Source organism: Schistocerca gregaria, chromosome 1, assembly GCF_023897955.1.
Source record: "Schistocerca gregaria isolate iqSchGreg1 chromosome 1, iqSchGreg1.2, whole genome shotgun sequence".
Taxonomy (NCBI): Eukaryota; Metazoa; Arthropoda; class Insecta; order Orthoptera; family Acrididae; genus Schistocerca; species Schistocerca gregaria.
This window is the reverse complement of record NC_064920.1, coordinates 412,673,738-412,689,354: the sequence shown is the minus strand read 5'-3', so window position 1 is coordinate 412,689,354 and position 15,617 is coordinate 412,673,738. Positions and strand designations below refer to the sequence as shown.

The 15,617-nt window shown below is 39.3% G+C and overlaps 1 protein-coding gene across 1 annotated transcript in view; it reads left to right on the top strand.

The window, feature by feature from the left end:
* Nucleotides 1-15,617, top strand: part of LOC126350006 (ubiquitin conjugation factor E4 A) — a 74,058-nt gene that overhangs the window by 46,991 nt on the left and 11,450 nt on the right. The window contains exons 8-9 of the mRNA XM_050002478.1: nucleotides 10,435-10,597; nucleotides 10,804-11,008. Of these exons, the coding sequence (XP_049858435.1) occupies nucleotides 10,435-10,597; nucleotides 10,804-11,008 (368 nt within the window). The remainder of the gene's footprint in view (nucleotides 1-10,434; nucleotides 10,598-10,803; nucleotides 11,009-15,617) is intronic.

The window sequence follows — 15,617 nt, the reverse complement described above, 5'->3', positions numbered from 1 at the left end:
GCAGTAGAGTGAAACAGTGCTTACTTTCCAGACATCCTTGTATGTACTGGGTGTCTCTCCTAAGAGTCATCAGGTGCATTTCTTTGTTGTTTTGGCAGATATATGCAATTTTGTTTTTGCATGGTGCAGCTGTAGTCAGCCCAAACAAATAGTGCTCATCATGTTTTTCATGTGAGTCGATTGTCAACAAAAAACTCAGTTTGTTTCCCATTAAAAACAGAATTATTTTAAATGAGAATTTGATGTGCCTATTCAATATGGCAATCCCAAATTAATATAGTGAAATATTTATTTCATCAGTATGTATTTAAAGGGACAGTAAACAATGAAAAATAAACAGCAGCAACTCAGTAGCACAGCATGCTTGGCAGTAGCAGTCAGGGCATTGTTTTAGCTGCTTAAGTACGGATTATTCTTCAGGTTTTACTATCCTTCTTAATACATATTGATAAAACAAGTACCGCACTAGACTAATCCAGGACCACTCTAGTGAGTAGGCTTGTAAAGTTCCACTTCAAAAATCATTTTGTTGAGAAACAAACTGACAAGTTTCCATCCACACTGTACCTCACAAGGAAGACATGATGAGCACTATCTGATTGGGCTGACTCCAGCTACACAATGCAAAAACATAATTGCAAATATCTGCTGAAACACCAGAGAAAATGTGCCTACCAACTCTTAGAAGAGACATCCTGTATACAGGGAACAAGAGCTGTTGTATCGCACTCCTCTAAACCACTCCTGACAATACCCTTGTCGCTGATGGGCACTCTTAAGAATTATGTGAGCCACTTGCATATTTGGGAACCTGTTCCATATGCTTGCACCTTCATTAGCGGTCTGCACTGGGGCACTGTATCTTATGGCTTCCAGAAATTTAAGAATATGGAGTCCGTCTGCTACCCTTCATCTATGGTTCACAGGATATCATGCAAGAAAAGAGCGAGCTGTGTTTTGAGGATATCAGGCAAAAAAAGAGCAAGCTGTGGTTTGCTTTAGCTATGCTTTTAAAATCACTGGTGATTCCTGGGCAGAAGCTTTCCTGTCCCAACAAAATTTGTTAAATTTGAACTTAAAATATGCTCAAGAATTTTGCAGCAAACCACTGTTAAGGATATTGGTCTGTAATCTTGCAGGTCCATTCTTTTACCCACCTTACATACAGGAATCAGCTGCACATTTTTCCAGTCACTTGGGACTTGGCACAGTGGGACCAACACGATTTCTGTGTGTCAGAAATCAGGATTTAAGACACATAGTCAGAGAGTTATATTAGCCAAGCCTTAAATGTATATGCAATGGAATGTCTTCCCACGGAATCGTGTAAAAATAAGAACCATAGCCGCTCGCGGTGGCCGTGCGGTTCTGGTGCTGCAGCCCGGAACCACGGGGCTGCTACGGTCGCAGGTTAGAATCCTGCCTCGGGCATGGGTGTGTGTGATGTCCTTAGGTTAGTTAGGTTTAAGTAGTTCTAAGTTCTAGGGGACTTATGACCAAAGATGTTGAGTCTCATAGTGCTCAGAGCCATTTGAATTTAAGAACCATAATAGAACATTGGTCATGTGTCATTGTTTTTGTTACAGTAGAAAGGATATCATTTGGACACAAATTTGTAGCATGCAATGACTGGGGTGAGTCACATATCTGTCTCAGCAAAATTGTACGCATGACGCTCAGTGTCATTACAGGGCTTTGGCTATGGTTCTGGTACAAAATCAGTATACATTGTAACATTGTAGACCAATATGAGGAGAGTCAAGAGTAACAGCTCCATAGCATGACCATAATTGCACAATGAAATCAGATGACAGGTTTGCAGAGTTTACATCTGACTCAGCATGTGAAGTTTCCTGACATACCAAGTATCATATGGGAAGTCTTGAGGGAAGTCACTTTCCTGTGTAGGCTGTTTTGTTTTGAAATAAACACTTTACCAAAAAAAAGTAATGCATATATCATGGTGTATTTCACACATCACAGCATATGATGGTGACCCTATCAGTGGTTTCACGCAACCGTAGTAGTTGTGGGCACAACTGTCTCAGATGTGAAATCCATATTTAAAAAGGAAAAATTTTGACCACTAAGTGAGTTTTGTCACTGTTTTGCAACCCAACACTTAAAAATACATTTGCCTGTATAGGAAAAAAGATTTCTCTCAAGAAATTCACAGCAGCTGTGAACCCATCCATACAAACGATAATCTGTGAAGTATTGGAGAGTGCAGTCCATCAGCTAGCACCAAACATTTTTAAGCCTACCCCCTTTTTTTTATCTTTGATTATAATTTTGTAGACAATCAGACTTAATAGGTCCAGTTTGTGCTGGAAATGGAAATTTAATGACGATATACTAAAACCATGACCTAATACTTTAGCGACAGGAGAACACACACACACACACACACACACACACACACACACACACACACACACGCGCGTTTTACTTATGCAGACCTTCGGAACCAGTGGCTCTTTCCTCTGGCAGAAGGATTGAATGGGAAAGAAGAGGGGGTGAAAGAAAAGAACTGGAGAGGTTTACCATCTGCTAAGTCTCCCCCTCACTTGGATGGGTGACTTCTGAACTCTGCCCCTTTTCCTATATCACTTCAGCTCTTTTCTTCCAACCCTCATCATTCACACTCAAACCTTCTGCCAGAAGAAGGAGCCACTGTCTCTGGAAGCTTGTATATGTAAAACCTTTTCTTTATATGTGTATTCTCCTGCCGCCACTTGGTGAGCAGATTTTTCATCTATCCAATTACTTTATATTGTCAAGAACTGATTATTTTCATTGTTATAGTACTATTAACTGTTATTTATGGTTATTAGGTGATTTAGGTATTTTCAAGTGAAAGATTTTGTCATTAGCTGATTTTTATGGTGTAATATTTCACATGCACGTAAAATTGTTGTTATTGCATCCATACTGACTACTTTATTAATGCTGCTCCTGCCTTCAATGTTCTGATTGCCAAAAATATTTACATTATTAACTCATTTGGCAGTAACCAATTGCTTCTCATCTTGCCACATATATTTACTTCACTGTATTTATGGATTCTTCTGTTACTTCTTGGTAAAACAATTCCATATTTAAGGTTACATAACAAATCCACTGTTTTTGTTCTGTTGATTTTTGTTTATTTCGAACTAGTTTTCAGCTTATTATCCCATCTTCAGGAAACAACTTATTAGTAAAACAGAGTGAAAATCTCATTCTGGAAACTTAATAGTATCTTGAAGGGACACTGATTTTTGGGTAAGGATTTTTGTTTATTTCAAATTAGTTTTCGGCTAATTAGTCCATCTTCAGGAAACAATTGACTAACATCTGGAAGGTACACTGGTTCTCAGGTACAGCTAAAAATTAGTTCAAAATAAACAGAAATCAGTGTAACAAAATGGTGTACTTGTTATTTAACCTTGAATACTTCACTTCAGTTAATCCCACTTTACTCAGAATTATGTTGGTGCGCTGATCCAAATCAACACAACTATTCCTTATGTAGAACATTGATATATTTGGTGGTCTACTTTCTGCCCGTCTAACTGCACACTCAGCTGACCCCACCAGTGCATGAAATACCCGACACTGTACAGAGTATAGGAGAGTAAGGTGTGGTACTCTTACACACTTTTGCAGACACCCAAACAACTATTTCTCAGGAAGGGATAGATTGCCAGTAGAAAGAGCTGTTGAATCATCTGAGAGCGAGCTTGCTCTATGGCTGTCAATCATTTATGGCAGGTAGGGTTACCTAAACTTTCATTAACTGCTTTGTTATTGTGGAAGAGATGTTCCAGTTTTTACGGTTTTGTGTGTATCTTCAGTTTCAGGACTTTCCTAATCGCTTGTTTTGTTTACCGCTTTTTGCCAAATGCCTAAGTTTTGCTTTCCTACATCTTGTTCAGGAAATATCGAGCAAGGTGGCATTATGGTTAAGGCACTGATTTTGGATTCAAAAGGCAGGATTCAAATCACCAGGAGGCCACCCAGATTTAAGCTGTCCATCTAAATCAGTAGAAATCAAATGATGTCAATTTGTATGGCCTGCTTTCCTGACATTACCAATCCAGCTAGAAGACAATACTGTATTTAGCCTGTTTCCATCTACAAAAACTAAAGTGATGCATGGATTATCACTTGCATGTTGTGTGTAATCGATGTTGAAATCACCTTATTTATTAATATATGTTAGGCATGCCAAAGACCGATTGATCTGACATCTAAGTTGACAGTGACAAGAAATCAGTCATTGTTGTTAGACTCCAGTTGACTCAGGCACTTCCATCAGCCACCTTACTAAGTGTCAACTTAGAATGTATCTTTAGTATTAAAAGTCATAGAAAGAATTTTTATGATTTTAATTTGTAAGATGAAGGAAGGAAGGAAGGAAGGAAGGAAGGAAGGACAACATTACCCCAACTTTTGAGCCATACATACAGCACTGGTACAGGTGCAAAGTGGAAAATTAGTGAATTGTCTTCCAACTAAGATGAAAGTGCTAATAAGAGTGAGCATTCTGCAGAATCAGTCTGTCCATGTAATATATTCTGTTGGTCACAAAATGAATCCAATCCTAAAGTGATCACTTTCACTGAGGAGCATGCACTGCTATTTTTATCTGCTCATAAGATCCTCATTGTTGTAATGTTTCAGTTATTTGTACAATTTATTGTTTCCCACATGACCACATAGGAAGAACATGATCTGTATCAATTGTTTCACATTATGCATATTCATGGCTCACATAAAAAAGTTGTCAACTAAATAATGTATCAGTAAAAACAAAAAATCACCTATTTTCAGATAGATGAAGACACTGCTTTTAGTTGATACTCATTGTAATGAATTGTGCTGCCTTACTTTTATCATCTGATGAGTACAAGTGTTCCAAAAAATATCAATAAAATATGCTGGATCTAGAGTGTTTTTCCCCAATAATTAAACTGTATATCAGGGTGTATATGCAGACAGGGAAAAAAAATCCCAGATTTCTCTGTTAAAAATAATTTTCTCCATAAAAATACACTATATCCCATATGAAATTACATTTTTTTCTGTATTAAGTGACAATGTACTATCCTTCAGAGCTGTAAAATGTAGAAATCCTTTGAATGGTAAAGGTTTTATAAACTGCTGTAGAAGTTCACAGCACTCCCAGCAAAAAGCAACACATTTTGGAAAGATCCTTAATGTGCAGCAACACGTATGCTACACAATTTGGTATTACAAAAGAATAAATATGAATTCATCAAATACAGCATGGTAGTTTCTGAACGCTGAATACCAAAATATAAGAAGTGCGATGCCCGTGTTATAATAAGGAAGCAGAGACCATAGTTGCATTCTGAGTGGCCTGGCAGTGAACTTCAATATGGGAAAAATGGCGTGATAATTTGTAGTCTTGCTATGTGAAATATGACTACAACATGATACTTTTCATCAGTAAAAGCTAACCTTTCACTGATCATAAAAAAATTTTACTGTTTTTTTCTGATCGAGAGCTTTGTCAGGATCCTAAGGGCACAGTGCTGTCTCATGTAGCGATATGGCCAAAAAATTTCTGTCAAAATTTCATTTCCTTGGATAAACCGAGAAGATAATACGTGATCTTTCTTACCTGTTAGTTGTTTATTTCCACTCTGGTAGTCTGAATCTATGGGTTTTGCCAGTAATTATAACAACGCTGAACATTCGCAAACCAAATCAACCACATAAACAAGCAGCACTTGGCATTCACCGGTTCGGCTTTATTCCGCTCTGTAGCCCCGCCCTGTTTTATCTGCAGGAGAGTTTATTTCTAGATGTGATGAGGATTCCCCTGACAGAGACATCACGTACAGTAGCACGCATTCAAACATCAACTTATAATTTATTCAGAAATCAACTTAGAATGTGTTCAAAAACTAGCAGGGATGCGTTTCAAAATCATATGAATAATAGATAGACCGACGTGCACTGGATGCTAGGTGCTTTATGCAACAAGGTTTTTTTTCTCAAGAATATGAATTTGCCCCGTCCCCCTGAAATTGCCGCCCGCTTCAGATACCCCGCTTTCCCCTCACTCCCCACTAGATCCGGGCCTGCTGCACACGCGTGAATCTGGCAGCTTGGGTGTGCCAGGAAAATTTTTCCAGGTACCATGTGGCTGGTTACTGCTACTGCTGCTTACACATCCAACAGCCACATTTCTGTAGCCAGAAGCGGGAGAAGGTACTACCCATACGCGACTCAACTGCGCGTGTGCATGAGCTTGCTTGTAACTGATATTAAGTGAGTCTAATGTAAACAGTTGTGACGTCAGCCTCATCAAAGGCAGTTTGTTGTTATGAAGCATTGCATAATCTTCCGAAAGCCTTTGACACATTTCGCTATTTGTAGACGCTTGTACGAGCACTCTGTTATTTTATATGGTGCATTTCCTTTGCAATTTAAGTTTTATTTTAGTTTTTTTTCTCTCGTTCGTGTTTTAAAGCTATTATTCTGCAGTAGCGGGATACAGTAATATACTGTTACAGTAACAGTTCTTACCAGTCAAAATTACAAAAATTTAACTGAAAACTAAAACAATGAAAAATTCCTGGAATTCTAAAAAATTCCCAGATTTTTCCCGGTTTTCTCCCGGGTGAAAAAATTCCCGGGTTTTTCCTGGGTCATATACACCCTGGATATATCAAACACAAATGTGCCAGTACAATTTTAAATGATTGCACAAATGGTTTGTCTTCTGGGCCAGAAAATTTTCTAAGTGGCTAGTCCACAAAGTGTTAGGTTTTGAAAGAGTCAAATGCTCCATCATTTAAGAAATTCACTGCACATTCTCACATGTAACATAATTCATCTTGCATAAAAGAAGATTTGCTTTGAAAGTAACACTTCTCAAACCACCATTTGCAATGTTTTCCTGCGGTGTGTTAAAAATGTAAGCAGTTTGATGTTACAAAGTATTGCACAATCTTTTTCCTACAGCCTTTTTTCTTTGCAACTAAAGATTTATTTTGATGTTATTTTCTTGTTTTGATTTTATAGCTGCAGTATTATTCTGTAGTAATAGGCTAAAGCCAAATTATTTGTTAGAGTATCAGTTATTACCAGCCAAAATTATATAAATTTAGCTGAAAACTAAAATAATAATAAATTCCTGCGTGTCTCCCAGATTTCCTGGTTCTCTGTGAGTGTAAATACCCTGTATATAGATGAGAGTCTACTTAATTTCATAGAATGGTTATTCTTCGGACAATACAGTTCTTCTGAGAAAAGTAAATTTGGATTATTATTATTATTATTAAAAAGTCATGTGATTGTGAGACAGGCCGTGTGCTCTGGCTGTCATTGTTTCTGTAGAAGTCTCCAGTGATATCAAAGGACACGGAGCAAGAATATTGAGATATAGTGACCACCATTCTAAAATTGTATCTAAAGAAAGGACATACTGTTTTGCAGGCAGTTAGTAAATGACTCTCATTCATCATGTGGTCGCATGACAGGGCTGGTAATGTTTGTGGCACTGTTTGCAAAAGTAGTGATGGAATAACTGGAAAGAGGTGAAATTCAATTTGGGTTGTCTGCTGGACTTTAGTAGTCAAATGCACCAATACTTTGCTACATAGCTTAATTAGTGTTAATTTCACCTGTGTCTTGGAAATTATTGCAAGGAAAGAAAAAAATGGCAACAAAATTATTCATTAGCTGCACCGCCTCTCTGCAATGTTCAGAACATGTTCTTCCATCCTAATTCAGGGAAAACACATCAATGTAGACAGACTGTGTGTACAGAACAGAAGAAAGGAATTTAGGAATGGTAATGACATCTCTTATGAGGAGTGGTACATTAAGCCTTAGAACAATGTCAAAAATTTAAAGCTTTTGTTAGAAGACAGGAATTTTTATCATTGCTAATGTGTATCAAAAACCATTTTTAAGAGTAGTAGATGGGATTTTCACATTATTGGTTGAATGTACATTGTCTGTGATGGGTGCTCATATATCTAGAAGACCAAGCATTGATGTTTTTGTATCTTAGTATATGAAATGTATCCTGAATTGAGGAATTAAAGAGCACCCTGTTGTTGTTGAATAATCCTTATGTAATAGTGTTAAATGGGAAAAAAATTAATTGTACATGCCCTGAAATTTTCAATTTCTATAAATTTGTTTTGAGGTAGGGTACTCATCCTTCATCAGTGGTAAGCGAGATACAATTTTCTGTTATATTATTTTTTAGTTTTCCTTGTGTTACTTTAAAGCAATATTTGTGCAGAGTTTTTAGTTTTGCATATTTCATTGTGAGTTAGTATTACATTGTGACTTTGAGCAGTTATGGACGATTGTATCTGATTTTATGATTGTTTTTTAATAGTTAATCATAGCTCAAAATATTTTAGCAAATACAAGTGGTAACAGTGCTGTCAGGGCACTCATCCAAAAATTGTAATCACCATCACGATGACTTCAAGTTATTGATGCATAGCCATATATCTATATGCAGACTATGATTACCTTTTTAACACCTGTTGCATAACAGACTGAACAGTTACACTGTACATACAGGTAACATTCATTTTTACCTCCATCCTCAGTATTGTAAGTTGTAAATATGGTACAGAAAGTTCTGGTGAATAAAGACCACTCACGGAATAGTAGAAGCATTGAGTCATTGACAAAGAATGAAAACTTGCTAGCTTTTGGACAGATTCTTTAATGAGGTAGAGAACACACACACACACACACACACACACACACACACACACACAACTCAAGTGTGCCAGTTCTTTAGTTTGTTAAAGGAACTGTGCAAAAGCTAGCAAGTTTTCATTTTTTTGTGTACATGTCAATGACTCATGAAGACCACTCACGGAATAGTAGAAGCATTGAGTCATTGACAAAGAATGAAAACTTGCTAGCTTTTGGACAGATTCTTTAATGAGGTAGAGAACACACACACACACACACACACACACACACACACACACACACACACACACACACACAACTCAAGTGTGCCAGTTCTTTAGCTTGTTATAGGAACTGTGCAAAAGCTAGCAAGTTTTCATTTTTTTGTGTACATGTCAATGACTCAACACTGCAGCTATTCAATGAGTTGTCTCCTTTACTTCTAAATTACATATACTCTAAGGCATGAAAAATTTGATTATCTTATCTTTGTAGACACTCCACAAGAAACCACATGCTTTGTAACACAGACTTGTTGTGTTTCGTGTTTCTGATTTGTTTTAATGCAACAAATGTATTATGTTGGTTGCTCACCATATAGTAGAGATGCTGAGTCACAGATAGCCACAACAAAAAATAGCCCCCCCCCCCCCCCCCCCCGCCCACACACACACACACACACACAATCACAATTCTCACACTTCTGACTGCAGGCTCCAGCAACTGAAGCCACACTGTGAGCAGCAGCACCAGTGCTTGATGGGAGTGGCGACTGAGTGGGGAAGGTGGAGGCTGGGGTGAGGAGGGGAAGGGAGACAGTGAAGTGCTGCTGGGGATAGGCAGGGATGAGGTGGAGAGGGGGTGGGGAAGCTAAGTTTAGTCAGGAGGTTAGACGGAGGGCCATTCAAGGTGCGACCACTGTGCTGCATTGTGTGTGGGCATGACAACCAACAAGCATTCATTCTGTCCCCATTAATGGCCACTAACTAACTGTGGCCCAGAAACAAGTGGACCACCTTGTTGCTCAGCATGCTGCCCAACAAGACATCCTTCATTTCAATGACTGCTTCTCAGCCTCTGCCATATGCATCCTTCCCACCAATACCAGCTTTTATGAATTGGGCAGGGAAGGAACTTTCCCTGCAATATATCCTACATTCCTGTAACCCTCCTGGCCTCAACCTTCATTAGTCATTGTTCTCATCCATCCAGCCCCTTCCCTGTTCTCACTCATGCACTACCCATTCCCCTCATTCCACCAATGCACCCAGTCTTATTATTTCTCTCCTTTTCTGCTCCCCCCCCCCCCTCCCCCACCTCCTGACTGCCCTCCATCTAAACTCCCGACTGCATATAGCTTCCCTACCCTCTCTCCACCTCATCTCTGTGCACTTCCTAGCAGCACTTTACTGTCTCCCCCCCCCCCCCCCCCCCCCCTTGCCCCAGCCTCTGCCTTCCCCCATCCAGTCGTCATTCCCATCATGCACTGTTGCTGTTCCTCACAGTGTGGCTTCAGTTGCCAGAGACGGCAGTCATGCGTGTGAGTTGCGTTTGCATGAGTGTGTGTGTCTGTCTGTCATCTTATTTTTGTTGAAGGCCTTGCTGGCCGAAAGCTTATTTGTGACAGTCTTTTTATTGCGCCTGTTTGTGACTCATCATCCCCACTATATGGTGCATAGCAACTTTCCTTTTCATAATACTGTTCCATTCCATCCCGGATTTTCCATCGTTTTATTGTGGGGTTTGTTACAGGTTAAAGATCAAAAGGAATATGAATTTGACCCTGCAGCTATCGTAATGAATATCTGCAAGATATATGTGCATTTATACAACAGTGATGAATTCTGCACAGCAGTCTCCTCAGATGGTCGTTCCTACAGTCCACAACTTTTTCAGCTAGCTGAGAATGTTTTAGGTAAGCAGCATGTAGCTATCTATATGCGGGCAGAATTAATACATTAATTGAAGATATAATTTAACATCATATGAAGATTACTTAATAGTGTTGTTTTTTCTTAGTTGAGTTTGTACATGTTTTTGCCCATGATAGGTAAATACATAAATAGAGAGAAAGAAATTAGTTACTTTTCTAAGGTGAATAATACTTGATGTATTAAACAGCTCGCATCGGAGGGGGTGCTCTTATCACCGATCTACAGTTAGTTGCGAGTAAAGTGGCTATGATGGCTTCTCGCCAAAAAACTGAAGAGGAGATACTAGCTGAAGCACCTGAAGAATTCTTGGACCCTATTATGTCTACTCTAATGATGGATCCTGTGATTTTGCCTTCATCAAGGAAAACTGTTGATCGCTCAACAATTGCCAGGTACAGTTCGACAATCAGTTATAATAATAGTACAGTTCCAACATGTCATCTGGTCTTACCCAGCTGTCTCTTTATCCTTGGGCAACTGTTAACTGAAGCATGCCATTTACATTACTGACAATTAGACAAATGTGTGCAGAAAGAAATGCACAAAATATGTAAACCGAGAAAAATAACTGAACTGAAGCATTGCAGTAAATGTGTAGAGGTTTCGTTCGTCTTTTCATAGTTGTTAGGCTTTAAAGGAACTGACTTGACCTGAATCAAAACCTGTCTGATGTGTTATTTTTAGGAGCAGTTTAAGGGGTATGCATGGAAAGCACATGTGTAAGCCATAAAATAAGTTCCACTGGATGAACAGACATTGTACACATTCAGTAAGTAAGAAATATGTATTTCAGAATTGACAGAGATTCGCTAGTTACTTCTTTACAATTTCCATTGTTATTACACCAACATTTGTATGCCGATTTCAAAGGAGTCTGCTGCCTACGTCTGGGGTAGCTGTGAAGTCACTGCTGTCTGTACCTTACCATAGTTGTAGAAACATTTTCCAGCCAGAAATTGCTTCAGGAGACAGAACAAAGGAAAGTCATTTTCTGCATGGTCAGGACTGTAGGCTGGATGGTATAAAAACCTCCTGTCTAAACTGAAGCAACTGATTCTGTGTGGTATGGGCTGTATGTGAACACATGCAAAGGCATGTTTCTCCTTAGCTTTCCATGTCTCTTGTTCTGGATCATCCATTGCAGGTTTTGCAACAATTGACAATATTGATCAGCCTCCCCCCCCCCCCCTCCCCTCCCACATACACACACAAACAAGCATGGAAATTTTTTTTCCCCCTTCCTCTCCAGTGATTGTCTCCTTGAATTTAGTCTTCATGTTGAATGCCTATAAATTATAATTGAATGGACTGTTACTTAATCTCTGGTGTGGCATGGAACACCCGTTTCAGTCCTGGTGACAATTCAGGTGAGGTGAGGGGTAAAACTTAGCACATTTGTGGCATGCAGTAAACCACACACATACTTCCCGGATCTTGCCAAACAGCAGGCACCTCAGTGAGCTCAGCCTTCATTGCCTTGGTACAGGTTTGGCGAACCAGATGTTCTGAGCTAGGAGCTAGTGAGTACTACCAGACATTAATCTATCAAATATGGGCATGTTTCAGTGACCACAGTGGGGGCACAATTGTGTCTCGGGGAATGGGGTGCTTGGCTTAACTGGCCTGACTGTGGGGCGCTACATACTTGTACAACAACAACAACAGCATTAATAATAATAATAATAATAATAATAATAATAATAATAATAATAATAATAATAATGTTGAGGCATAACAATCATTAATAGGGTAACGCCTGAGGAACTTGCCACATCTCAGTTGTATAAGGATAACCAAGGACATTTAGATCTGTAGCTACTCGTGGGAGCACCAGTACATAGCACTCCCAAGAGGATGGTTGTACAACCTGGGAATATTCACACTCGCCCAACAAAAAAGCGAGGGACACTAGTCCTCCTCATAGCCTTAATTAAAATTAGTCAGTGTATTCATCCATCCCTTCACCTCTACTCATCATAGTTTCACCTTGCATATTAATCAAGAGTTTCATGGACTTAAAATGTCAATCAACTTATCTTAATTTCTTAAGTTTTTCAAGCAAACTATGCATTCTGAGACATCATTGTTGCAAAACACCACATATTTGGTTTATTTCTGTAGAATGGAGGGGGGGGGGGGGGGCAGTCTAGGAGGGTATATTTGAAACCACAGGTTTGTCTTGTAGTCGACAGTTTTCGTGAATGGTAGATATTATTCTGGCATTACAGTTCTGTCTCGTTTGACTGCTGGAAGGAATATATGTTTACAAACAATACTGTCGAGAATTGCTGTGCATTTGAAGGACCAGTGGAAGTAAGCAGGAATATCCTGAAGTATGACAAAACAATCCTTAATGGTTTTATACGAGAACAGCTCTGCTGCAATACTAAATTTACACAATGTGTAAAACAGTGAGTAAAAAGAACTTGGGGCCTCTATCTCACATATCTTAGCTTGAAGGCCATTTAATTCTGCTGGCAGAACAGAAGCACCATCCTAGGTTTGGGCCACCAGTTTCTTCTCCATATCATAATTCTGAAACAGGCCACTCAGCACAGTGAATAAAGCAGCAGCAGTTCTAGCTAGGCTAACATCACAAAACCAAAAAATATTCTTGAATGTCATTGATGGAATCCACTAGTCTCACATCAATAAAACATTGTAACTTATCTGAAACATCTGTTGCTTCATCCACGATGCAGGCATAAAATGAGATTTTAACCAAAACCTGAATGTATCTATTCACAAATCTACTCATTTAAATGTTTAATCAGTTTCTTCTGTGCAGCTTTTAATGGCCCTGAAATTTTCAGAATTTAGGGAATATTCTATCTCATTGTGATCTCTGAGCGCTAGCTCCTGCGTACACAAATGATCTGTGACATCAGTCAGAATTTTCTTGATGTCTCTATTAGTTTTCACTACATTGCTGTGTTTGATTTTCATCAGGTTCTGATGTTCTCTAAGTAGCTCTGAAATACTAAACACTTGTTTGGGTAGTTATACATGCAAAATAAAACTTCTCTGATGATTTTTAGAAGCAGCATGCTGAGCTAAATCTCTAAACAGATTGTTCAGATCATGAAAACCCTCAGTGGACCATACAGTTTTTCTTGTGCTTAACAGCTAACATGGCTGGCAGATTAATTTATGTTTTGCAGGGATAGCACATAACCACTTGTGCTGCTCATACCATGAACTTCAGAATGTGTTTTGAACTTAACTTTTTGTATGTAATGCCATTAACTTTTTGAACGCAATGCCAGTGGTAGACATCCTTCTTCAAAATTTAATGTCTTCCAGTTTTACATCCCCTTCAAAATGAAAGCTTCTGAAAGGAAGTGATGATGCCCTCACACGTAAGCATTGTATCAGTACTTGTAGGGCTGGGGTTCATTCCATATTCACTGCACACGAGATGTAATAGAAATCTATAGAGGTAACACCACAGCTGCCGGCTTCCCGTGCCGCACGGAAGCACACTGCAAAATGGCTATGATGGCCTGTACTCCTTCTTCTGTTCTTGTGAGGCCTCTTTGGCCCCATGTTTCTGTTTGTGCGTCATGATTATCACAGCACCGAACGTTTGCAGATTGCCTGGCACGTGCATGGCCTTCTTGCATTATGCTTTGCACTTCTAACAATGATAGAATAACAAAAAACTGTAATGTAATAACATATCTGTAATTATTATACTATGCTTTTAGCCATAAGGGTCAATGGCCTTGCCACAGTGGTAACACTGGTTCCTATCAGATCACCGTAATTAAGCACAGTCGAGCTTGGCTAGCACTTGGATGGATGACTGACTGACAGTCTGCCAATTGCTATTGGCAAGCAGGGTGCACCCAACTCATGTGAGGCCAACTGAAGAACTACTTCACTGAGAGGTAGTGGCTCCAGTACCAAAAACTGACAAAAGCCGGGAGAGTGGTGTGCTGACCACACACCCCTCCATATCTGCATCCAGTGACACCTATTGGCTGAGGATGATATGGCAGTCAGTTGGTACCACTGGGCCTATCTGGATGTCTTTGTTGTTAATACTGACACACTTGTGTGTCTGCTCGGTTCCTCACAGTCCAGAAGACCATAAAGAGCAATGAAGGACCATATGTGCAGAATTGCTTATGCATTACGAGCCTGATTTTGTGGCAGTTGTTGAACATCATTGCATGCGATTAAACAGGGTTCATCACTTCAAACTGTAAACAGAATGGCAATCCATGGAGTGTCAGGCACCATACCACCTCTCTCACTTAAGCTAAAGTTCAAAGCCACACACACAGCTGGTAAAGTCACGGCAACAGTCTTCTGGGACTCTGAAGGGGTTTTTATGTTTGATGTCCTTCCTCATGGTCCATGGTCCACTCTGACGTGTTTTCTGCTACCTTCGGGAAGCTGAAGAAACGACTTCAGTATGTTGATCGTCACAAAAATGCAAACAAACTTCTCCTTCTTCACAATAACCCAACACCTCACACAAGTCTGTGCTAGGACAGTTGATATTTTTATATTTTTAAAAATATCAGTATTTAAAAAACATATCAATATTGGCTCTCAATATATCAAAATAAAAGTGTCAATATATCGGCATAAAAAATATTGACATAACTGCCCATAAAAATATCAGCTGCACATTGTAAATATACTGCCAGTTTTAGAGCTGTATATTTAAGTATTGATTTATATTAAAAACAGAGATTCCAAGACTTACCAAGCGGGAAAGTGCCGGTAGATAGGCACAATGAATAAAACACACAAACACACACACACAGAACTTCGAGCCCTCACAACCGGCGGGCGCCTCGTCAGGAAAGAGGGAAGGAAAAGGAAAGATGGAAGGATGTGGGTTTTAAGGGAGAGGGTAAGGAGTCATTCCAATCCCAGGAGTGGAAAGACTTACCTTGGGGGAAAAAAGGATAGGTATATACTCGCGCGCGCGCGCACACACACACATATCCATCCACACATACACAGACACAAGCAGACATATTTAAA